The sequence below is a fragment of the Leuciscus leuciscus genome, assembly GCF_965113295.1.
Source record: "Leuciscus leuciscus genome assembly, chromosome: 7".
NCBI lineage: Eukaryota > Metazoa > Chordata > Actinopteri > Cypriniformes > Leuciscidae > Leuciscus > Leuciscus leuciscus.
Window position 1 is genome coordinate 38,502,291 of NC_138731.1, and position 27,601 is coordinate 38,529,891.

Below are 27,601 nucleotides of genomic sequence, written 5' to 3' on the forward strand. Positions count from 1 at the left end.
CACCTTCTGAATTCAACATCACCCCACACAGAGCTTTTTGAATACCAGGTGAGGAGAGTTTACATCCTAAAACCACCAAGGTAGAGAAGCGGGAACGTGTGTGATTGTGGATGTCTGGAGCGCTTGTGTGGGCTACACGGGTGGCTGAATGTTCTCTTCTCGCTGAGCTCTGACTCCTCCCCTCTGTACACTCAAGCCAAGCTTCCCCACTTGTGGAGCGGGCACAGAGCTACGGACTGACCTCCTGTGCCCATCTGTTGCCTTTAGAAGAGACCCGACTCGCATACCTCGTGCCCACGGGTCTTACACAACCAACATGGATGGGAGGAAGAAAGTCGGCCCAGGGGGGCACGAGCAGCTAGGAGGGGCTTTGCATGTCAGCGGAAGCTATTGTGTGTTTGGTGGTCTGCAAGAGTGAATAAATTACATAAAGCCTCCCCACGAGCCGTGACCTCTTGAGCTCTACAATTAAATGGCCGGTGTAATGGATAGCTGCAAAAGGAGAATGATGAGTTCTGGGAAACGGTGATGTTTTTAATCTGAAAATTGCAAAAATTGCATTTCTGGTCAGTCTGCACTAATGCCACGGCTGCAGGGTTCCTGGGCTGGATGATAGAGGATAAAGAAGCATAAAGATACCATTTGAGTCAGCTCCCGCACTTTTAAGAGCACACTGAGGATGAAATATCCCTCGCTGTGCTCACGTACAGGTGTTTACATGTGTGAGAGAATAGAGGGGTGAGATTTTCTTTAAGTAAATAAAAATTCCATTTCCTTTTCATTTTAGGGTGAAATGACCCAGACACGTATGCGAGTATAAAGGCTGCACACATCGAGCATGTTTCGGTCCCTGTCCAGTAATCCTCCTGACACTGTCTCAGTAATCTCTGTGGGCAGATGCACACTATAATCCCTGCAGATAAACTTCCTCTAACTTCCCCTGCCTCTCGGGCCATTCAGCTCCTCCATTCCTTAACACTTTCTCATGAATCTATTGTATTCAGAGAAAGAAAAACTGTAAGTGGAAATCCCTGATGTTAATCACTTTCTTTCAATGTTGTGAATCTATTTCTCTAACTCCTAGCTATTACTTAAGCTTGAGCTTTGCTCTACTTTGTGGTGGAAATGAGGCCAGTGAGAAAAAAAACGAAGCTGCAGTGATTTTGGTGACCTGTATACGCAGGCAGGATTTCCAGATATGTGGTGCGGTCCGTGCCCTGGGGTTTGGAGGAAGTAAACCGACTGTGATGCTCAGTTCGTGGCTGTTCACATCACATCTGTTGGTTTAGCGGTCAACTAATCAACCAGCCAGGGTCCTCTACTTTTCCCCAGTGGCATCTCCAACACTCCTGTGTCACATCAATGTGCAAACACATTGAGTGCAAGCTTACATAATAGAGCTGCACGATTCTGGATACATTTAGAATCACTTTTTTTTCTTTTTTTTTTTTTTAATAGAGATCACGATTCTGAACAGACAACTAAACTAAATAACGTAATTTACTATAGTTTCTAACAAACATTTTATTTAAATTTTTAATCGGTTTGAATGTATGTTTCAATGATTCACTCATAAAGACTTGACTTGTTTCATTGCTGGATGAAAATAGTATTTTTGAATTAATCTCTTGAATGAATGATTCAATGACAGACACATTTTTTAACAGTCACTTGTCGCCACCTACTGGTGTAACGATGTAATCGATACAATCTTTATTTTAAGCCTCAAGTTACTTTCAAAAGGTGTTTTATACTATTTTGTTCACTACCATATACATCAGTATTTATATCCGAGCTATAAACTTTTAAGCCAGTACTTCTATGATAATCTGAATTATTTTAAGACAGAAATAATTATCCAGTGCAGTTAAAAAGACTGTTTGTGAAGCTGTTTCATTGATGATAAATGCTCTGTCTGGCTCAGTGGCAGCACCAATGCAGATCTGAATGTTCCGCTGTGATTTTGTCGAAGGTTTAATAGACACAGGCAAATTGTTATTTAGGAATAAGATTGCATGGGGGTTTGAATCGAAATCGCTATCATTTAACGATTAATCGTGCAGCTCTATTACTGTACATGCTGCACAATATGCACTGTATACCGCTTTTTAATAATAGCATGTGAAGGTATAGGTAGCCAAGGCATTATTTCACACAATAAACATTAGAAACCAAAATTGTATGAAAAAGACTGCTGATTTTCATTCTGGTTGAATCTCACTCACATTTGTCACTCTGGAAATAGAAGTCAACGCATTGCATTGTGAGATATATTATTCCATGCAATGTGCTCTGAAGTTATACTACATATTAGGGCAATTATAGTAGGTCATCATGGCATTACTGTACATGCAAACAAATATGTTTTTTTGCACAGTACACATGCTATACTCTGAAAAAAATAGTGTGTTAGTATTTCGAACATAAGAAATAAAATAAAATGTAGGTGTTTACACAATCCTAGTAAGTGTAATAGAAAAGCTTTATAGCTTCATAGCTTTAAAATATTTAAAGATAACTTCAGGCCAATGCGGTTTTATTTCTTTAAATTGCACACTCCAGGGAATGACCTTCTGTACAGGAAAGTTTTTGTAAAACTGCCTGCCTTAAGGTATAAAAAAATATATAAAATTAGATATGACTTTTTTTGGGGGGTAAAAACCTTTATCATAAACCTGTACAAAATAACAATAGTGATGTGAATCTGACCCATGACCTAAATGAAACAGCCGATGCATTTCAGATCAAACAGACGATATAATCAAGACAACATAATTTGGACCAAGAAATTTAAAAGAATGAATTACTAAACTCTTCTGTACACGTCCTTGCTATAATAAGGCCATAAATGTGTTAATCTTGAAGCAGATCACAGATCAAAGTAGGCCAAGAACTATAAAACGTTATTATCGTGACTGATCAGTGAAACGGAGTGACTTTATGAAAATGTCCTTTTGAAATTTACGAAGCAGTTCTACTGTGTGACAAGTGCAAACATTTCTCAGACATTTTCTGAAGGTCTTTCTGGAAAATGGATATCGATACCATACAGCAAAAATAAAGAGCGCTTTGACCCTGATACTTCACGTGTAGTGTAGCAATTTCCAGAAAACATCCATTACAGCACTCCAGTACAGAGAAATATAGACTGAAGTGGACCATTTAAAAGGGGGGAAGAGGTCAAAAACATTTGATTGTTCTATGATAAAGTTTACCTTTGCACGAAATTGTGAAAAGTAAAGTTTCACTTTGTAGGAGAGCAAATGCAAATTTTAAGATATGACACACTGAGAGGTTTAAAATAGCGTAAGAACCTTCAATGCAAATGCACTACTGTATATTAGCATGCAGAATGTGGAAGCTGAATAAATTAGATCTTTGACTAATTTATCTGTTAATTTCATTGCAAATGCTTAGTAGTTAACGGTTCTCGAACATTTATACCGTCAATTCATTTCCTAACACATCCGCATGCTATTAACCTGTCTCTCTCTCTCTCATAATCTACCTCTTAAAGGTCAGGTGATTACTGCATTAAAACAAATGTGATATGATAAGTGTCATGCTGTGGTCATGTCAGCTGTATGCCTGAGGGTAAAGGTGAGACTGTCGGCTGAGGAAACCCTTATTTTCATGTTCAAGTGAAACACACTTCCAGCTACAACCCCCCACTGTTCTCCTCCTTCTCCTCCAGCTTTAAGATGGAGAGCTGTGCGCTCAGGCATGCCATGTGCAATCAATGGTGAGATTCTGAGGTCCGACAACAGGAAGTTAATCAGGTGCTCACAGGTCATTCCAGTCAAGTAGGCAGTAATGCAGGGAGACACATGCATGCAAAAAAGAAAGAAAAAACAAGGAAGGAAAAAGAAATAGAGGAAGAGAAAGGAGCATTGCTCTTTAAATCAAACTTATTTTAATAATACAATACCTACACTGAAGCTAATAAAGAAGGCTGTGATATGAATAATACATAAATAATATGAAATATTTGTACATTAATTAATATAATATTAGGCTACATCTATCTATCTATAAAATTCTGCATTTCTGCATCCCATTTGCTATCTCATTTCAAAAATTAAGTAAAGAAATTAAGCAACTGATAATATCTTATGTCTATATTAAGATATAGTTTGATATATATCTTATATTATTAATAATTTATAATGATATTTAATATTATATATGTATTTACTGTATATACAAACACATACATTTGATGTATTTATTCCAATTCAGAGCAGTACATATCTGCAGTATCTATGTAGAATAGCTAGAGTCCATTCATTAACTGAAGGCACTTCGCCTTGTGACATGATACGACAGAATTGGTGCTCCCAGTCTAGACAGCTTCGCTGATTATAATGGGAACGATCTAGTTTTTTTTGCAATGCACTGCACTCACTGAATGTACACAGGAAAAACTCATATCAAATATCAAATGAATCAGAGTGAAGTGTGAAAAAAACAGAAAACAGTGAGAAAATATATCTTCTCTGTTGAGAGATGCTAATATCCAATAGAGGCACGTCTGTGGTTCAACAGTGAACCAGGAATCAGCACAAAACACAAGTCTCAAGTATAATGGTTTGTGGCCCTTGGCAAAGAGCTTGTATGGGTGACCTGTGTGTGGGCAGGTGCTGATGAATACACTGCAGGCCATATTTAAGAGCCACAGAAGGTAAATGTTAATGCTTTGGCACCCTTAGCTTCTATAACAGTTTGGTCTTAATTACCAGCTTTACCCAGATATTGAGTTCTATGCCAGGTTGTGGGAGTTGAATAAAAATAGCAACATTAACAAAAAACCACTGTTCATTTAGAGACCAGAGAGAGAGAGAGAAGATAGAAGGTAGAAGACAGAAAATAGAAAATAGAGATGGAAGGAGAAAAATAGAGATGGAAACGAAATCACACCTGTCTCTGGGAGCATCTCAATCAGCTCCCTAGTTCAGTAGTCATGGCACTGATCAGGGAGTTGGTCATTTTAAGGGATTTCTCAATAGCAAAATCCTTCCAGTGCACTGGAACGTTCGCACCTTGAAAAATCCCACAATGCACCGCAAAATAACAGGGAGCCTCGACACTCACTATGCTCCCTTTCCGGAAATTGCATCACATTTTGGTAGCGAAGGAACTAAGGTTTGTAAACATTTTAGCCAATCAGAAACCCTCTGTCTTTGCAGGCTGGGAGATAACAGTATTTAACTGATTGTTTAATCATTGAATCCTTGCAAATGATTTGTCAGTGAACCTTAAAAAGTAATGCCACAACTTCTTATAAAAATTGCAATCCTGTGTATTAACAATAGTAATATGCTTTAATTAGCAATTACTGCTATTTATGCACACCACTAATTACAAAACACAGAATATATTCAAGACCTAGAAACCACAGAAAGATCGAGATTTGATTTTAACAGATATTTTGCATAATTACAAATGGTTTAATGAATAATAATAAAAACAATTATTCAATTATTAATAATAATTTAATTGATATATTCATAATGCAGATTAAGTTTTCATTATTATTTATTGCTTAGTCAAACAGCTGAAAAAGATCTGCATATCCATTACTGAACATAACATTTGTCTTATAAAACTGATCAGCCGTTTAAAAAAATGTTTTTAGTGGTAAATTAATCACACAGACACAACTACAGCAAAACCTGTTCACATTTAGCCAGGTTAGGACACAGAATAAATGATAGAAAGCACATCAGAAAAGTAAGGAATTACTTCAAAGCTCTCTTTGGGATCGTATGGAGAGATGCTCCTGTCGCACCCGGTCAGCCGTGCCTATTTCAAACTTATGGCCCATTACAAAACCCACAGCGAGAATCTCACAGATGGAAAGGTCGCTAACGTGTTTCTGCAGCCCAATTCCGCGCTAATGCCTTTCACTGGAAGCTCTTAGCAGAAACACAGAAAAAGAAAATGAATGTGAAAGTTTTCCACTCCGTGTGCGTCTGTCACACGCAAGGGGGGGCTTGGCACTCACATGCGTAACATCTGGACAGGAAGAGCTCTGTTAATGGACGGTCGACAGCTTACAGCAGTGTCAGGTAAGAACTGGAGAGTCTCAATTGCTAAGCTGTTCACAGATGTCCTCAATGTGCCTTTGACCAGAGCATGTGGATATTATATATAGCCATTTACACCAATCCACTATATAAGCAGTTTTGTACAGAAAATACTTGCGCTGATAAGACTTTGAGCTGAGCAGACATATGTCGGCATGTGTCTGACCTTGTGGCATGATTCAATGTTGTCAAAAGAATATCCACTGGCCCTGACAGAACAGACATACAGGCAGTTAAGTGGAGCATCGGATAGGTTGTGTTGATGGGGGGTCTTTGACAATGCTGAAGTGTGTGGAAATACAAGAGGAAAATCTGCCTACAAAGGGCTCTGATATCACTGCACCTGCTCCGCCGGTTACATACAGCCGCGTTCCCGATGAGTGACCTCTCAGATCCAGCACAGACAAGCTAACTATGAGGAAAGGAACATTTCCTGCTACATTATCCATCTCAGCTTCACAGCAATAACTCAATAAAGCAGAACATTCATAATTAACCTCTTATACGGATGTTTCTACCCAAAAAGTGTTGTAATGAGAGACTTACTGATGCTTTTTTATTTTAGGACTTTTAATTTTTAACTTGGTAACGGTACTTTCAACTTCCCTAATTCCCTAAAAACAGACAACATATCATTGAAGAAAAACTAGCCAAGAGAAAATGAAATAGATTATCGCATGAACACACTCTCTCAGACAGACTATAAATAACGGTGATGAGACATGACTGTATTTACCACTCATTACCAAAAAGATCCATGGAGAAGAAAGCTGATAAAAGGCAGAGACAGGGAGAGTGACAAGGGAATTGAAGAAAATATGTAAAAAAGGAGGAGTGAAGGAGATTGAGATGAAAAAAGATGACAAGTGAGATGGAGATCAGAAGAGGGATAGATTGAGAATAAGAAACAGAATTAGAGAAAGAGAGAATCACTTATGAAAGGGTACAGGCCCATGCTTGTCCGCACAGCTATTCTTAGGTCTACATTACATTACACAACATTACATTGGGGCGGCAGTGGCTCAGTGGTTCATGTAGGTTGTCTACAAACCGGTTGGTGGTTCAATCCCCGGTTCCACCTGACCAAGGTGTCCATGAGCAAGACACCTAAACCCAGTTGCTCCCGATGAGCTGGATGGCGCCTTGCATGGCTGACTTGCATGAATGAATGGGTGAATGTGAGGCTATATGTAAAGCGCTTTGGTGGCCATAGGTCTGTGAAAGCACTACATAAATGCAGTCCATTCAAAAGTTTGGGGTTGGTAAGATTTCATTTTTATTCATATTTAAAGAAATAAATAGTTTTATTTAGAAAACTTAGCAAAGATGCATCAAAAGTGACAGTGAACACATTTAGAATGTTACAAAAAAATTACAATTTCAAATAAATGCTGTTCTTTACAATGTTCTATTCATTAAAGAATCCAGAAAAAAAAAATCCACAAAAATATTAAGCAGCACAATTGCTTTCATCACTGAAAATAAGAAGAAATGTTTCTTCAACATCAAATATTAGAACATTACAATGGTTTCTAAATGATCATATGATTAATGACACTACTGTCTGTTTTCAGATTTGCCATCAAAGGAATTAATTACATTTTGAATATATAAAAATAGAAAACTTTTTTAAATTGTAATAATTTTTCACAATATTATTACATTTTACTGCATCTTTGATCAAATAAATGCAGTCTTGGAAATGAATGGGAACTGTAAGGAAACTGAATCTGATTCTGATTCCAGTTAACTATTCACGATTTAGTGTTTATGAATGAGTCAGCTGAATGAATGAGTCAATAGCCGCGTTTCCACTGTCGGGCCAGGGCCGGGCTAGGGCTAACAGCGAGCCGAGCCGGGCCAGTGGCCTCGGGCCTCAAGCACCGGGCTTGCGTTTCCACTGCCGGGCCATTAGCCCTGCAGCGCTGCCCTAAACCCCGCCCTTAACACGCCTTCCTGGATCAAACGTCATACAACCTCACCCATTTCAGCGGGAATTATGATGTTCATTCAGGCGCATAGTCTTTTGCATCACAAACACAAGGCATTCAAACATGAACGCGAGTTAAATTATTTTAAAAGTCTTTAATGCTGACAGAATTATCCGGCGCTGCCGTCTCTCGACTCAGGTAAACTCCGCCTCTGTTCGTAACCACTCCTCTAGCCCGAGCTGGCCCGCTCTGGCCCAAGGTATTCGACGGGCCAGAAATCCTGGCCGTTGGCCCCGAGTAAGCCCCGATCAAGCCCCGGAAGTGACAGTGGAAACGCGACTGGCCCTGGCACGCACTAGCACGGCCCGGCCCTGGCCCGACAGTGGAAACGCGGCTAATGACTCACTCAAAAATACAGTAACTGGTTTCATTCCAAAAGAGTGTTTTTGAACGATTCTAGGGGTGCACCGAAATTTCGGCCGAAAATGGCATTATCGGTTTCGGGCCGAAATAAAAAAGCCAGCCGAAAATATAAACCGAAAATGAATGTCAAGCGCGCCCCTCCCATCCATGCGCAAGCGCTTGGGTTTCACTCACGGTCGAGCTGTTATCACGCGTTTGCCTATCAAAGATTGTCAGAGGGCTGTCACTTATTGCACAATCGATCAGACCGACCAACACAAGTTTCGAAAACGAAAATAGGGAATTATGTCCATCTCGTCACGATACGCTCGCAGCGAACGCGCGTCACACAGCAGCTGCAGGTTCTGACAGACACTCTCTCTCACACACACACACACACACACACACACACACACACACACACACACACACACACACACACACACACACACTATTTCTGCATAATATAGTGCATAATATGTAGCCTTCAGTAATGTTTTTCATTGATGTTATGGCAGACTTGTTGTGCGCGTCTCAAGCGCCCTCTTTACATTCGTCCTAATGCCTGTTTAGTTGTCCGTGGATTTGCCTATATTTGTTGTTGAAAACGGATCAACGCCAAATATAGGCAATTTAATCAAAAATCGAACAGGATTTTTTCCGGTGCATCACTAAACGATTCGATGAATCACTCATAATCATGCTACTTGGTGTAACAGTGTAACCTGCAGAAAGAGTTACTGCTAACTAAACTAACACTAGTAACACTATTAACATAACTTAACTTTAAATTATTTTGGTCACAGTATTTCTTCAAAAAAAGAAATTGGTTTTCGATTCCCAACTCTATGATTGAATGTGAGATGAGCGGCTGAAGCACACAGCAGGCCTTTGGGCACCATGATGCCAACTTGGAAACACAGCTCATGCGCCGCTTATAAAAACCATCTCACACACCATTTCCATGTAATCTCACCCTCTCACTGCAGACTTACTGTGTAAAGACTTCATCTTGGTCCAAACAAAGTATGTATTTTTATGACTAGCTGCCTGATGGTAAAGCAGAGTAATCGTGTTTTCCCACATTTTGTGACTAAGTATCAACGCACTGGGCCGTCTGGAAATGTGTCTGGTGCGTTTGACTAATTTAGACTTGGTTTTCCTGCTGTAGCTGGCATGTCTGAGAAAAACAACAACATTTGTGGCTGATTCATGCAATAAAATCTAAGGAGAGAGAGCAAACAAGAGGAAAGGACACTACTGCTTTGGACACCTACTGACATTTGTCATGCACATGTTTCACCGTCTGAAAGGAATGCTCTTAAATAGTCTAGACCTCAATAAACCTTTCTCTTGGTTCAGCTGGCACATCTAAGGAAAACAACAACATTTGTGGGTGCTTTCTCAGAGGGCAATCTGAATGGGAAAGTGTGACATTTTTGACATTTGCCAGAGCATGGTTAGACTCAACATAAGACTGGTCTTTCCAACCCAGATGAGGTAGAAATGCATTCAGAATGTTCAAGAGGAAAGTACAAATGAAATTCATGAGAAAACAGGGAAAATTTGAATGATTTCTATTACCTTGATTTAGGGCAACATTCAGACTCTGAAGTTCAAGTTTATTTGTATAGCGCTTTTCATGATACATACTGTTTCAAAGCAACTTTACAGAAAATGTTTGTTTCAATGTTATAATTTAGGAAATATTCTGTTATCAGCCAGAGGTGAGTGTATTAAGTTTTGTTATTAAGTATTAAGGAATATTCTATGTTAAATACGAACACTGTGGATCATCAGATCAACAGATGTTCAACTGTTGTTTTGTTAAAGAAAAAACCTAAACTGAAAATGAGGTGAAGTTGTATTTTAACCAGTTTTATTTATTCTGTCAGACCAAAGCTCATGTCCAACATTCTATTCAGACCTCACAGTGTGCCAGCTCTCCCCACACATTAGCCGCATTCATAAACTCACACAAAACCAAATTCAATTCCAGGAGTTCTTGCTTGACTGTACACAGAGAATGAACGTGTTGACCTCTGACAGGGTGAACTAGTCTACAACAAACCAGCGAGAAAAGAAAAAGAAAAGGAAAAATAAATCCACAAAAACGTTGAGCAGAATAACTGTTTTTAACATTGATTTAAAAAGAAAAAAAATCTAAATATTATCATGATTTCTGAAGGATCATGTGACACTGAAGACTGGAGTAATGATGTTGATAATTCAGCTTTGAATTACATTTTGAAATATTTTTACAATAGGAAGATTGTACAATAAGAAAAAAGACAAAGCAAACGATACAGTCGAATTTACAAAGCCGGACCTCACAATTACAAAAACTTCACATTTTAGAATAGGTGCTATTTTTATAAATAAACCACAGATTTGAGGTTTAGACCACTACATTCTCGCCTGAAAACTCTTAAAACTACATTCCGTGACACAACAACAGTATTTTGAAAATTATTGTGGGTTTAGTCTAGAACGCGCAGACAAAACTGAAACATTACTAAATGAAAACGGTTCGCCTGTGTCTATTAAACCTTTGACAAAATCACACCAGAACATTCATATGAGTTGGTGCAGCCACTGACCCAGAGAAAGCAGATGTCATGCGTAGGTATGAAACAGCTTCACAAACAGTCTTTTCAACCACACAATATCGTTATTTCTGTTACAAATATTCATCATATCACAGAAGAACTGGGATAAAAGTATATAGCTCGGATACACTGATGTCTACGGAAGCGATCACTTTTTGAAAGTCATTGCCGATTAAAATAAAGATTGTATCGATTACATTGTCACGCCAGCAGGTGGTGACACGTGACCGTTAAAAAATGTATTTGTCATTGAATCATTCATTCAAGAGATTCGTTCAAAAATGCTGACTCACCCAGTAATGAAACAAGTTTACATTTACATTTAGTCATTTAGCAGACGCTTTTATCCAAAGCGACTTACAGATTAGGACAAAATTAAGCGAGTCAAAAAACAAAGTTCAGGCATTATTCAGAGTAGCATAAACCCGACAAGTGAGGTTTTAAAGGGAAGGGGAAGGATTTTTTGTTTTGTTTTTTTTGTAAGGTTAAGTGCTCACAGAAGAGATGGGTTTTCAGATGTTTTTTGTATTTCAGATGACTAACTTTCTAATGACTAAAAGTTAAGTATTTAGTCATTGAATCATTCGTTCAAGCAGTTCTTTTAAAAAAAAAAAATCTGATTAATATTCTGTTTTTTTTTTATAAGGTTAAGTGCTCACGGAAGAGATGGGTTTTCAGATGTTTTTTGTATTTCAGATGACTAACTTTCAGATGACTAAAAGTTAAGTATTTAGTCATTGAATAATTCGTTTTTCATTAAATAAATAATGAAATTATTAAATAATGAATTCAGATGAATATTCTGTTCATTTCCTGTTTACACTTAGTGTTTGGGGTCAGTATATAAATACACACACACACACACACACACACACACACACACACACACACACACACACACACACACACACACACACACACAATAATGTATCTTGTGTGAACTGCCCTTAAGATCATCACCCATGATGGGGATCCAGATGCACTTAAAAAAATAAAATAAAAAATCCCCTGAAAGCAGATTCCACATTCCCCAACAAAACAACCACATCTCAGGCCTCGAAACTAGAGCAGTGTGAGATACAAACATTTCCAGTTTACACCCTTAGAGTCCCCACGGCATTCACGTGTGTGCTGTAGCAGCATTGAGTTTACAGTCTTGAGTTTACTGTTGCAGGGAGCCGCTGCGAGCATGCCTGCCCTTGCAGTTGTGGCCACGTCTGCCCAAGTGTGTAATGGTATATGTGTACGATGAGTTCTGTTTCATAGGCTGGACATCAACTTGACGACAGCATCCGTCAACTAGTTGAACGTCAATATTGCTGAGCTATTTAGAGCAGAAGGTGATGATGACGAAAATGCAATGGTATATGAGCAAGCTAAGAAACATTTGTAGTTGAACGCTGCATTGTATTACAGAGGCTAGCTCTGCATTTGATGAGGGAAACGACAGTGCTTGCAAGGCAGCAAAAAAATAGTGTTAAAATACATAATGCCATTGTCACAGCACTTAGTATGTGCCTTGCGTTGTGAACAAGACTCAATTAATGGGCCACACAGGATTTTGCATTCCGGTCTTCGCTTAGAATGTCAGAAGTACCAGTTATTTGTCAATAAAATAATCATTTTTTTCATTTTTTTTTATTATTTGCAATTTACTCCTACATAAGACCCTCAAGCAAGGCTACATGCTATTGTGTTCATTTAATATTAATATTTAGATTATTAAATAAAGAAATATGATCAATAGAACCAATCACGATTCATATGCATGTTGGTAGTTGCAGCATGAGTCACTGCTTATTTCACTGGACACGCCCACATCCTGTTTTCAATTAACTTTAAATAGAGTCTGTAAGTTTACTTTGTGCTGAATTAAGCAGAATAAAATTGTAATTTTTGAGTAGTAAAGGAGAAAAAGTAAATAACAAATATGCTAATAGCTTAATCGTGTTTATTTGGCCACCACATCCAAGACTGCATTTGGCCAGTATAGTAGTGTGGCTGTTCTGCCAAAGTGCCTGACGCAGGTCAAGGTTATTGTATTTAGCCACGAAGCTCACAGTCTGCTTAAGACAGGAGAAGAACGTGACGCCGTTACAGATGAATAAGAGCCACATATGCTCTATGAGCAAGAAAAATGAGAAAAGACTCTACCTGACAGTTCATCGCCTGACAGAACCAGGCTGTCAGCTCCCTCACTGAGCAAAAGTAGGAGAAAAATGTCTCCTTTTGCCCTACAGTGTGAAGAAAAACCACCCCATCACGCAAGGAGACGGCTCCGAGGAACATTAATGGCACTTCCTGTTACTGGGGTTGGAGAGCTGGGGGGGGGGGGGGGGGGGGGGGGGGGGGGTAAAGAAAGAGGGAAGACACACACATACACTTGCACACACACATGCATCAACAAAGATACAAAACACACAATTCAGTCCCCACACTCATGGAAAACCTGGAACTATCAGATGTTTTTCAGGCCTGGAAAAGTCATGAAAAAAAGGTAAAAGTCACTGAAATGGGTATTATTTAATAATTTATTTCTGCTTTCATGTTCTGCTCAAAAATATTTCATTAGCTAGATGCTATGCTAAAAAATTAAAAAAAAAAAGAGGAAAACTGGTCACCAGCAAACTAGTAAACATCAAATAAACAAAATTGTATTAATATTTTTCATAATGAAAAACAAAATTGATATTAGAACTTGTTTCCAATAAACTACACTAAATTCTTAGATTTTTTTCAAAATCTTTGACTTGTTTTTACGTTATTATGCGTTAGGAAGCTCGCGCTGCAGACTGTCGTGAACGCGCTCTGATTACAGGTAATAAGCTTGTAAATATGTTCAGTTTCTTGCACAGGCCGATCGTTTCGCTTCATAAGAAGTATCGTCAGGAGCCATATTCATTTTGTTTTACCTGTATATGTTTTTTTGACTCTCAGAGTGACAGTAGCCATTGATTTGCATTATATGAATCACCAAGGACCACGGTTTCAGCTACAAATCATCTTTACTGTTCTACTAAAAGAAAAAGTCACCTACATCTTGGATGGCCTGAGGGTGAGTAAATTAAGAGCAAATTTTCATTTTTGGATGAACAATCCCTTCAAGTGAGTGATCGGGAGAAGCAGACGGAGTCTAAAGGAGCGAAAGATTTCAGGTGAAATGAGAAGGTTCGGCTCACCTTGCTGTGGGACATCCTCTAATGAACCTGGTCTGACTATACGTGCCGTAAGCAAAGATGACAGATTAATTATTAAAAAGGGTCCAAAGGCAGGACAAGGTGGACATTTCCTCAATAGGCTTACGTTGCTGCAATATAAAGAGCTCAGAGGCAGGTAGAAAATGCTCAAAGTTTGTCTAGAAAAGAGTAACAGTGACTTGATGTAAGTCACGCTGTGTCAATACTGGATGGACTGCGGACAGCATGTTAATAAGACAAAGCAATAAAAACAGTTGAAAAACAAAGTACAGAGAAAACTGAGGGGGGAAAAGGGAAAAAGGAGGCAAATTTCACCCTCAATTTAATTATACAATTATTTAATTTTGTATAAATAAATACATAAATCCTTTCTTGGTTAGATAATACACAGCCAAATCCCCTCAACTTTGTTTTCCCAATATTTTATAGGTGGGTCAGGAATAGGGCATTTGATTATAGGATGAAGCGTAGTGCAATACCACTCATATTTGTGTACTGAAAATGCAACTGGATTACCAGTCATAAGAGATTTACAATCATACCATAACACAGCAGGAGAGGGGAAAAGGGGCTGGAAGTATTTTCAATATCATAACAGCACACAAAAAAAAAGCCCATGTTTGTCTGTACAGCTGCTGCATATTCAGGATTTGGGATTTACCAGCATAATTATCTCCGAGTTAGTAATCCATCGCTGACCAATCAACTGAGAGATGGGGCTTACAAAGGCCGGCTGTTACCCTACTTGTGTGGCCCTTTATGCTATAATTTGTACCTACTATGCAATCAGATTACTCCAAATCTAAATGACTTGCGTCCTCACTGGACAGATAATCTTTAAGCTTCATGTTCCAAGAACGAATAAACATGGGACTCCACGTAAAAATAAGCAAGGCAGATGATAAATGAAAGAATTCAAGCATTTCATTCTTTACATGCATTCATAAAATATCTTACAGTAGTAAAATCCCTGTAGGATAATTTGATGATTCATGAAAAATTTGGGCTAATTTATGACAATGACATCCTGTGTCATTGGGACAAAGTGGGACAATTAATCCATATGGGCAGCAGACATTTTTTAATGAAATTAAAAGGAAACTGTAGCAATATTATTGTCCATTATGATTTATAGGAGACGATTAATGAAAAATGAACAAGCAAATCCACAACCACACTAACACCTGACAGTGAAAGAGAGAGTAACTCATGGTCAGTCCAGAAGTTACTGTGGTTGAGGGCTTCATAAAAGTGGTGTACACTACCTACAAAATTACCCATTAGCATTATCAGTTGCTTAATTCTTCAACTGGAATTTTGAAATGAGGTATCAAATGAGATGCAGAATTGCAATTTTACAGATAGATAGATTACCATCATAGTTTGTGTGCTTATCAGATTAAAAAAACGTTTTTTTATGCATTTTTAGAATTTATGCACATCTTGGCATTTCCATCCAGTGTTTTTATGCAGTATCCCAAAATTTGCATAAAAATAGGTGGTTGGAAACAGCAACTGACAGATAAGCCCAGTTCCAAATGGCACACTTCATATGCACTTATGATCTTGTGGACTTACAATGGTCGCCGTGTGCTTGTGTCCGTTCAGTCCACAAGACCGTAGGGTGTCCCATTTGTCATTTTAGGATTAAGAAGTGTGCTTGCGGGAACCTCCTTTTCATATTATTATAAAGTAATTCACGTGTTGAGTAGATTCTGCATAGAGAACAGCAGTATGTTTGCCATTGAGGCTGAGAGGCCGCTAACATTAGTAGTACATCAAACAGATAAAATAATGTGTACAAAAAGACACTTCGTTCTAAAATAGATGCAAATAAAGTAAGAGAGTATACATACAATATCTAATTTCAATGCTATGACCATTGAGTAGATATTTAAATATGGGCATCTAAGCATTACGGTTTGGATTTAGCCAACATGAAATGGTAACATTTTACAAAAACACTTTACTCATTACAATACAATCCATTTGTAACATTAAGGTTAATAGATGTTGTTGAAGCATTATTCATTGTTTGATTGTTAATTTAAAATTTTAAGTTGTATATCATAAGTTAAGTTAACATTCATCATCATCATCATCATCATCATCATGCACTATGAACTAACATGAATGATAAAGGTATAATTAATATTTATTTATATTTAAAAAGTAGAGTACATTTTCATGGTTCAGTAGTTTTTTTCTTATTTTGTAATAAAGGTCAGCACTATTTTACTTGGAGTGTTATGTTTGTTTTCATGGTTGTAACAAAAAAAAACAAAAAAACGGGCATTGTTAACTCTTTCCCCGCCAGCGGTTTTTACATTTTCAAGGCCCCCAGAATATTTAGTTGTATTAGCCTAATATCGTAACATGCAATATATCAAAAGAAAGAACAGACCCTCTGCTATTACACACACACACAAAAACCCATTTTACTCTATTTTATTTTATTATATTACTTTATTCTAAATCTTCACAGTGCTATACCTCATCCTGGGTCAACATTTCATTTGGTAACATTAGGCAGTTTTGATTTATATGCTGTTTAATGTTGATGATCGCATTATTTTACATATGCATCATATGCTATCACTTGTTTCTGCTTCTTGTTTGCCTGTGTTTTGATCAGTAGATTTAGTACTCTTTCAGAGGATGCGTATAGCGCCCCTCTACCATATAACAGTGAAAACATGGAAAGCCGGAAATTTCTGTTAATGGTGGGGAAAGAGTTAAATCATCTACTTCTGCTTACAAAAAACAAACAAACATTTGATTCATTTCAAAATAATCAATTTCATTTGATTAAACAACAACTTTTGAATGGCAGTCAATGGAGAAAGATGCTTTTTGCCCATCTTATGGTGTACATCTACCAGCAGGGGTAAACTGGGTCACCAAACCTTGACCTCTTGATAGAAATGCATTAACTCTGCCTCCAGTGAGTATATAAAGGTGCACTGAATGCTCTTGCTCTCTATTCAAACAGAGCAAGTCATTGACCCATGCAGCAGTTCTGCTCCTTCGCTAGCTTTAAGAGATATTCGGCGCAAGGTCTTCTGCTTTGTGTGTTGGTTCCAGGCGCTGTGGGTGTGAGTTACCTCTCACACACTCTGGTGTCAATGTTGAAAGGATTAGAGGAGCCCTAATGTTTCCCATCTGTCACTGAGCCAAACCATCCCTCGGCTCATCTGATCCACAAGCTGCTTTCTTCCTCAAAATCACATTTAACAAACGATTCCTCGCTCTCTGATTAAAGCCTGTATCCCCAGTTCTGTTATAATATATATATATATATATATATATATATTTATTTTTACACTTTTTGGCCCACATACTGTACCACTTGTGCAGATCTATAAAAAGACACAACAGCTCTGTTCCAAAACCTAGTACGTAAGCAGCATTTTAAGGCATCATGGGCACACTCCTTACATGATTATTTTGCCTTGTAAGATCAATTAATTTGGCAAAATTCAAAGGCAGCATGTGTACTTCATGGAGAAGGCATTCATATTCCCTACAATGCATTATAAAAAGCTTAGTTTAAAAAAAAATCTGAGAAATGTTGATTATAAATATAATTAATTAAATATCGTAGACCACAGGCAGCAAGGCAGCCAGTCTGTTGCTGGATCCGCTCTGATTGAGTTACATGCATGCCGTTATCTAGGATTGGGTAGGTGGTGAAATAAAGCTACACTCATGACTTAAATCATTAATGCACATGTTGAAATATAAATAGAGATGAGGGGCTTTTTATCAGATTTTTGCAGGGTTACATATAACCGAGGGGATGCTAAATAAACCACTACAGTTGGGGCAGCCGTTGCAGTTCAGTTCCTCTCTTAGGTCCATTACTCAGTCCTGGATATCAGGGGTGGGAGGAAGGTTCCATCCCACTAACCACTGCTGATTTGATGGGAAATCTAAAGAACTTAGAAGTCTAGGTGAGGAAAGACGCCTCGTGCCAGCAGCCAATCAAAATGAGATCAGCGAAAGCCCAGTTGAGCCGAGAGTTTTAAGGGGCAGTGCTGTGTGCAACCTGATTATAGTAGAACTGAATTAGCAGATGCAGACTCAGCACTTTACTTCAACTGCTTTCTAAACGTTAAAGAAATATAAATTAGATATTTTATTCCACATTCATATCATATCCTATGCATCAAGGAAAAATTTAAAACATATATTGGCAGGACCAATGACATCATGAATAAAAAGTAAATAAATATTGTATTGTATATACACTACCATTCAAAGGTTTGGAGTCAGTGCGATGTTAAGTCTACCAAGACTGTATTTACAAATAACTTTCTATTTAAAATGCTGTTTATTCCTCTGACGCAAAGCAAAATTTCCAGCATCAGGAGGATCCTTCCAAAATCATTCTAATATGCTGATTTGGTGCTCAAGCAACATTTATTATTATCAATGTTGAAAATCATGATAATTTTTATGATGAATAGAAAGTTCAAAAGAACATCATTTATCAGAACAGCATCTTTTGTAACATTAAATGTCTTTCCTGTCGATTTAATGCATCCTTGCTAAATAAAAAATATACTACCAGGCCTAAAATTTTCAAACGATAATACAAGCATATTATAAAAATAAAATATATATAGTAAAATATATATATATATATATATATATATATATAAATGGTTGTACTAAAAACTCCTGACTCCAATGTCTCCAATGTTTTTGATGACATTGCAGGCAATTTCAAATAAGCCAGTTGTCAACTGAAGTGAACTACAGATCCTCTGCTCAGTATGACAGGAGCACTGAATCCTGTGAATCAGTACAGAGCTAAACTGTGGGACTCAGCATTTGTCACCCATTATAAAGCTCGAAGTGGGTTTTTTCCCACTCTGTCCTCGCTTCCAGACTAGGACCAATCACGCGGCCTGTAGGAGCTACTGATGTAAGCTATTTTGACATCAGGGTTACAAGAGTCACATCCCAGATTTTGGAAAAATATAAAAAGATGACTTCATAATAACTGACATCATTAGCACAAACATCAACAGTTTAAGTGCGGAGTAAAGTGTTTGAATGAATTCAGTTACGGTCAGTCAAAGAGGTACGACTTGGAGTGTTAATTGATTTCAGCATGCACCACGGTGAGAAATCTGTAGCCTACCTCATTTTGCTGATGCAGAGTAACAATCTAATTGGGTGCCGTAGAGGGATCGTCTGAAATAGCTGACTCCTTTACCTTTAGATTTTAAATTTCTATTATTTTAATTTTTTGCTTTGTATGATAGTGGAGACAAAACAATGGGGAACACAACTGAGCTGCACACTGGATTAGAAGTCAATCATTACTTTTATAAATGTTCACTGTCATATTGTGCATAATGTATGGCTAGTAGGTACATGCAATTACAAATACAAATTCTTGTTACAATACTCATACACAATACACTGTTTTACCTCTAAAACAACTATCCTTTTTGAGTTATGTCATGAATCTCTCTTACTTTTCGGCCCTTCCCTTCACTTCACTTAACAGTCACTTTACACAATCCAATCAATTCCTCTGCATAAAATCAAGTCTTACTCAGCATTTTTCCCAGTGAACATTTTCGCTGTTGAATGTTGAATGTACATGTTGGCATCATCCACGGGACTTATGCAGTGAAGGCATGATAGACATTGCTTATTATGAACCTGCCCTTCAAAATCTGCCAATGATGTAATGTCCCATCAGTCCCTGTATTGCTCTCATTCTCATAGCACTCATCACATCCATCCCTTGGCATCAGCACACGGTGTGAATCGTCACAGCTACGTTACATATATAAACGCATGTGACAAACGGGGGCTTCAACAAGCAGAAACTGGCCAAATTAGAAAGAGCTCAGCGGGACCTCTACAGTAGAGCAGCATTTAACTTGGGAAAGCAACACACACACACAAAAAAAAAAAACCACTCACAAATTAATGGACATTAATGGTGTTAAAAGATAGATGCACACAGGGACATCTACATTGAAGCTAGGGAGAAGTAGAGACTGCTGTGTCACGGAAAGGGAATGAAATATTCAGAGAGTATGTGGTTTATACAACACCATAGTGATGCCCACTCTTTCAGTGGCCTTGGTTTCCATACAGTGCATCCGGAAAGTATTCACAGCACCTCACTTTTTCCACATTTTATTATGTTACAGCCTTATTCCAAAATGGATTAAATTCATTAATTTCCACAAAATTCTACAAATAATACCCCATAATGACAACTTGAAAGAAGTTTGTTTGAAATCTTTGCAATTTTTTTTTTTTTTTTGCAAAAAAAAATAAAATAAAAATCACAGAAGCATTCACAGCCTTTGCCATGACACTCAAAATTGAGCTCAGGTGCATCCTGTTTCCACTGATCTGATTTGGAAAGGCACACACCTGTCTATATAAGGTCCCACAGTTAACAGTGCATGTCAGAGCACAAACCAAGCCATGAAGTCCAAGGAATTATCTGTGGGCTGGGCTGGGCTGGGCTGGGCTGGTTTGGAGCCACAAGGATTCTTTCTATAGTTGGCCGCAGGGGAGGAGGGCCTAAAGGCGGCCGCACACCGGACGCGCAGCTCAGCGCCGCGTCGCGCCACGTCTAGGACAACTTTCACCTGAAAATCCGATAACATCAGCAATTTTCTGATTTCTGTAAATAAATATAAAACTAAATGTATATTGCAGCACAGGGTGAAGTCCATATATACATTAACTACGATTTGAGACACATAAATGTAAATTTAATATAAAACTACGTAAATGGCGCTCTGTGGCGCAGCAGGATTTTGAACACGGTCCTGAGCCGCCGCGGACAGACGCCGAAAGGCGCCGCCGGTGTGTGTACTCTCATAGAGAATAATGTGTTCGAATTTAAAAGACGTGGCGCTGCGCTGCGCTGAGCTGCGCGTCCGGTGTGTGACCCCCTTTAGTCAGGGAGGTGACCAAGAACCCGATGGTCACTCTGACAGAGCTCCAGCGTTTCTCTGTGGAGAGAGGAGAACCTTCCAGAAGAACAACCATCTCTGCAGCACTCCACCAATCTGTATGGTAGAGTGGCCAGACGGAAGCCACTCCTCAGTAAAAGGCACATGACCGTTTGCCAAAAGGCACCTGAAGGACTCTCAGACAATGAGAAACAAAATCTGATGAAACAAAGATTGAACTCTTTGGCCTGAATGGCAAGCGTTATGTCTGAAGGAAACCAGGCACCGCTCATCACCTGGTCAATACCATCCCTACAGTGAAGCATGGTGGTGGCAGCATCATGCTGTGGGGATGTTTTTCAGCGGCAGGAACTGGGAGACTAGTCAGGATCGAGGGAAGGATGAATGCAGCAATATACAGAGACATCCTTGATGAAAACCTGCTCCAGAGCGTTCTGGACCTCAGACTGGGGCGACGGTTCATCTTCCAACAGGACAACGACCCTAAGCACACAGCCAAGATAACAAAGGAGTGGCTACGGGACAACTCTGTGAATGTCCTTGAGTTGCCCAGACTTGAACATCTCTGGAGAGATCTGAAAATGGCTGTGCACCGACGCTCCACATCCAACCTGATGGAGATTGAGAGGTTTTGCAAAGAAGAATGGGAGAAACTGCCCAAAATAGGTGTGCCAAGCTTGTAGCATCATACTCGAAAAGACTTGAGGCTGTAATTGGTGCAAAGGCTGTGAATACTTTTTTTATTTATTTAATAAATTTGCAGAGATTTCAAACTAACTTTTCACATTGTCATTATGGGGTATTGTTTGTAGAATTGAGGAAAACAATGAATTTAATCCATTTTGGAATAAGGCTGTAACATAACAAAATGTGGAAAAAGTGAAGCGCTGTGAATACTTTCCAGATGCACTGTATCTTTGTCGAAAACCTTCAAAGGTTTATGTTATTGTTAAAACAAATTCTCTGTGGAGAATATAAAATTCCCAAGGATTTGATGTTAAGTCCCTCAAAATATCCCATCCTGTCAGGAAAAAATACAGTAAGACTGATTCATTACTCCCTTCAAAGAGGAATCTTTCCCCTCTCCCTCTTTCACCTTCCATCTTCATCCCTCCTGCTAATTACTAGAACTAGCTGACCTTCCCAATATCCTAGTTTCCCAGCTTCCTTATCATTCGTTAAACTCCGCAGAGACGCAGGAGATGTGGAGGCAATTTATTTCTGCCCCATTCCATACCCAACCAGGAGCAGCAGCCCCCTCCTGGGCTTTTCCGTCAGTAAAAATAAATGCAAGGTCAAAAAAGCTACGCACACAATGATGAAGGTATATGTATGTGTGTGTGTATATATTGGAGGTAATATGCATGCTAATTCAGGTCATGTTAGATGTCATGTCACAATTGCATGTCACTCCACAGCAGTCATGACCTTAACAGCAAATGAGTTTTTATATAATTCAGCTGGTACAAATGACAAATGACTATTACACCAACTGAGACATAGCCTATGTTAATAGACATTACTGATGAGATGACGGTATAGGCTATACTGTGTGAAAAATATTTGCAACGAAAAAACATGGGATGTCAAAAAACAGAGTCAGAAGAGCTTTTGATCATTCTGACCATCCTTAGATATTATTAAGGATTGATTACAGATATAGCCTATTATTATGGTAGTGACAACGTGGAACCAAAAAGGCCACAACATACAGTATAGGATCAAATTTAAACATGCCAATTAATGGTTTGTACTAAGTTAACCTAAATAATTTGACTAAAATATGAAATATCTACTTGCTTGTGTAGAAGGACTGCCTCTTTGGCTCATGGATCACTTGAATGCATGATGGTGAGCTCCATAAATCACTGCAGACAGAATGGGACTAATTACCAGTCACCTATACAGGCATCTCCTAGCTGCAGGGGGGACAAGCTATACCACAAAACCAGTCTTTTGTGAAACAAGGCTTTTGTGCAACACACGGAAAAGATAGCGACCCACAATAGTGTCGGTGTCTGAAAAAAGAAAAAAAGAAACCCGGGAGGTAAACAACAACATGCATGTGGAGTACGAAACAAATTACTGAGAATGATCCATGTGAGTCTGTTTACTGTAAATAATGCGCAATGTGTGCAACCGATATTGGGTAAATATAAGGGAAACATAACAATTTTCTGGAATTGTCTGTGGGCGAACTCTGTAACTCATTTTCCAGTGATCATGACAACATGTTGCCATTTGCAACCCATTTTATTGACATAATCTGATGTATGTCAGAGTAAAAAAACAGGACATTCAGTGAAAAAATGTAGGACAGGACTTGATTTTGTCCATCAGGAATTGATTGGATTGTGTAAACTGGTTGATATACACTGCTATTCAAAAATTTGGGGTCAGTTAGATTTTTGGTTATCCTTCATTTTGATAGTCCACTTTAGATATTCTACTAACTATAAGTAACTTTGCAGGTGAACTAACTCATTTATTTGCAACTACATGTCAACTAACTAAATTAGCAGACTGTTGGGTTCGGGCTAGTAGAATAAGTTGACGTACTTGCTAAAATTACTTATAGTCAGTAGAATGTCTGTTAGGGGAGCATCAAAATAAAGTGTTAGCAGGTATTAAGCAGACAGTCTACACATACTTATACTGCAAAGTTTACTTATACTGTTAGTAGAATGTCTAAAGTGGACAATCGAAATAAAGTGTTAACAGATTTTTTTTTATGATAGAAGTCTCTCATGCGCATGTGCTCACCAAGGATGCATTTATTTGACCAAAAATACAGTAGAAAACAGTAATATTGTGAAATGTTATTACAATTTAAGACTTTTCTATTTAAATATAAAGCCTATTAGAAAAAGTAATTTATTCCAGTGTTACTCATTATACATCTTTACTGTCATTACTCATCACATGATCCTAATATGCTGATTTAGAGCTCAAGAAACATTTCTTATTATCAAAGTTGAAAAAGTTGTGCTGCTTAATATTTTTCAGGCAACAGATTTGTATTGCTACTGGTAAACTATTTATCTGCAGAGCAGAGAGATATCATACTACAAGATGAGACAAGCTCAGTTCTCACCAAGAGGCTTAATTCCTGATGTAAATCTGTGACTTAAAACATTACAATTATCACGCTATCTCCAAATCTTCAAATGGACCCAGAAAAAGTATGATGGCAACTAGAGACATCATATTTAGTGTTTATATGCTTCCTTTGAGGCAAATAATTAGGAAATATGGTTTGGGGTATCACTTTTATGCTGATGATACTCAAATTTACATCAGCTCCAAATCTGATCCTACTGTCACCTCTCTCTCGGAGTGTGTGCAGGAAATAAAAACGTGGATGCACCATCATTTTTTAAAGCTGAATTCGTCCAAGACTACTCATTCTACTCATTGGCACACCTGCGGCTACTCTCAAAGCGAGACATTTTAATTTGAATATGGATGACAGCGTTTTATTTCCATCTTCTCATGCTCGTAACCTTGGTGTGATCTTTGACACTCACCTAACCCTAGACTCACATATTAAGAGTATTACAAAATCTGCATTCCATCATCTCAGAAACATTGCAAGACTTAGGCCCTACATTACGCTGAAAGGCTTATTCATGCATTTGTTACTTCCAGGATTGATTATTGTAATGCACTATTTGTTGGTTTACCAGCTAAATCAATCAAACGGCTGCAGTACATCCAGAATTCAGCAGCACGTGTTCTTACATTCACTTCACCACGTCAGCACATCACAGGTGTGCTTTATAGCTTGCATTGGCTTCCTGTTTAGTCACGTATTGTTTTTAAAACTCTCATACTAACATACAAAGCTATGCATGAAATCACCCTTCTTATATCTGTGACTTAGTCAGCCGCCAGTACACGCCTTCCCGTTCCCTTCGGTCAGCTGATTTGCTTACACTTCAGCAGCCTCCCTGTAGATTACAATCTATGGGGGAGAGAGCTTTCTCTGTTGCTACACCCAGATTATGGAACGCACTTCCTCTTATTGTTATGCTCCCACATTAGCCAGTTCCAAGAAGTTGTTAAAAACTCATCTTTTTAAAATTGCTTAAAATAGATGCTATGATTAGTATTTTACTTGGTTGTACTCTAATGATTATTTTTGTATTATTCTTGTACTTCTGTATTTTATTTGCTTTTACTGTCTGTAGCACTTTGGGTTTGAGAAAAGCGCATTACAAATAAAATGTATTATTATTATTATTATTATTATTTATCGAACCAACCAATGACAGACAGTTCCAATCCATTGAGGGATTTTAGGAATGCAGAAATGAAACATTTCACCAAATTACTTATTCTCGTTGACCTCGAATATGCTCCAGTATTTCCTTAAAAGACATCTATGAAATTGCCAAGATGTTCTTGTTAACCTTGTATAATCATTAGCAGAGGCGGGGAGGTTAAATATTGTGCAGATAATCATTTTCTCTCTATTTGACAGCAGGTCTTCTGTATGACTTGCAGCAGCATGCTGTTGATTGAGATTTTATGAGTGTGATTATCACGGATATTAAATAGCGGCGATGAGACGGTCTAACACTGCCGTACAGAAGGGAAACTCTTTGATTTTACACTCATTGAGAAACCAAGGGTACATCACCAGCTCATATTTCTAACAGAGACAGCAGGTATAATAACAGCCCTGTGAACATTTGAGAGCTCTGGGTTACAATTTTGTGCTGAGCTGAAGAACAATCTCAAAGTTCAATTAGGCAGGCTCTCTTTACTTTAAAAAATGCATGGATCAGAGTCCCATAATACAATGTTCCAGACTTATTAAACATTCTAGATTATCTTCAAAGAAGAAAGGGTATGTGGGAATAATGAAATGCAGGAGGAAGATAGAGTGGAAGGAAGGAAGGAAGGAAGGAAGGAAGGAAGGAAGGAAGGAAGGAAGGAAGGAAGGAAGGAAGGAAGGAAGGAAGGAAGGAAGGAAGGAAGGAAGGAAGGAAGGAAGGAAGGAAGGAAGGAAGGAAGGAAGGAAGGGAGGGAGGGAAGGAAACGAACATGTGCTCTATTCTATGCCTGCATATGCTTGCTTATTGTCACTATGGGTACATTCATCTTATGGACGTCTAGAACAAAGGTGGACTAATATGCGTTTATGTTTCAAACCAACCCATTTCCCAAGATGCCTTAAGCCTACAACTTGTTTTGCTTTTCAAGGCATGACGCAATACTGCTGAACAAATTAGTCTTGATGAGTAAAGGACATAAGTGCTCTATTAATTATGTACAGGTAGATGACACTTCAGTGAGAATATCTGAGAAGCCACTCCTACTGCCGTATGTTCACATTACACACACTGAGAGAGAGAGAGAGAGAGAGAGAGAGAGAGAGAGAGAGAGAGAGAGAGAGAGAGAGAGAGAGAGAGAGAGAGAGAGAGTTACAAAACAATATACAACTAGCATAAAAGGTCAAATTTCCAAAAGCTCTGACAACATTTAACCAGGTAAATTTGGTTGAAATAATGCATGAACACAACGCTTTTTGACCAACACTGGATTAAAGTCCAGGGCAACCATATTCAACGGTTTTGTATTTCCATTTAGGATATTTCTAATATTTTTTACAATTATGAATGAACAAAGGTTGCTCAAAGACACAAAAGGCCAGAGCTTAAAGTGAGCATAAAGCCTTTTAGGTTGCTTAGCCTAGCCTATATTATGAGGCTTACAAATATGAGAGGATTATTTGGTCCAAGGACAAATGCGAAATTATGGCATAAAACTGTTAAAGACACACAGCAAGCAATCCCGTATTACTGGTGTTCCTACATGCACTTCCATTCCACTGTCACCATTTTTTGCACACATACATCAATATATATATAAAATAGCTATAATTCATAGCTAAGGCGATGAAGATGTCTGATGTTGAACACCTGAGAACACCCAAGAACTACGGATACATGCTGACAATGAAACCATATTGTGTAATTAATTTCATTCATGAATTATTATTATTATTTTGTTTTTTCTGTTGTTATTTAATGGAATGTTTCACTCAAAATCAAAGATGCCAAAACTCAAAAAGGACGCAAAATCACCAGATGAGACCAGATTATTGAGAAAGTGAGTAGAACTGGTAGAGCCTGATCGGTTTGATTCGTGAAAGAATCCTTCGTATTGGTTTTATAAACTGGTGATTAATAGAGAAGATCCGATTCAAACGATCCGATTCTACTTCTCAAATGACAAGGGCGCAACTCAAGATTATCAATTTAAACTGTTCATCATCCATAAAGCTGTCATATGGCTTCCGAAAACCTGGAATATGTAATACGAGTCATATGGACTATGACACGTTTATGATTTCAAGTCTTTTGTAAAGGCTTGACATAGCACAGAAAATATAATACAGTGCAGGACATT

General features: G+C 38.2%; 1 protein-coding gene across 4 annotated transcripts in view; it reads right to left on the reverse strand.

The window, feature by feature from the left end:
• znf385b (zinc finger protein 385B) overlaps positions 1-27,601 on the reverse strand; it is a 130,015-nt gene that overhangs the window by 101,820 nt on the left and 594 nt on the right. Inside the window, exon 1 of one of the 4 annotated variants that reach the window (XM_082176687.1) lies at positions 22,985-23,029. The exons of 1 other annotated variant lie outside the window; for it this stretch is intronic. Coding sequence is in view for 2 of the 3 variants with exons in the window: in XM_082176685.1 (XP_082032811.1) it covers positions 4-19 (16 nt within the window). In the remaining variant the exon portion in view is untranslated. Of the gene's footprint in view, positions 1-3; positions 403-22,984; positions 23,030-27,601 lie in introns of those variants that run through there. 2 more of the 4 variants (XM_082176685.1, XM_082176688.1) reach the window with 2 other exon arrangements.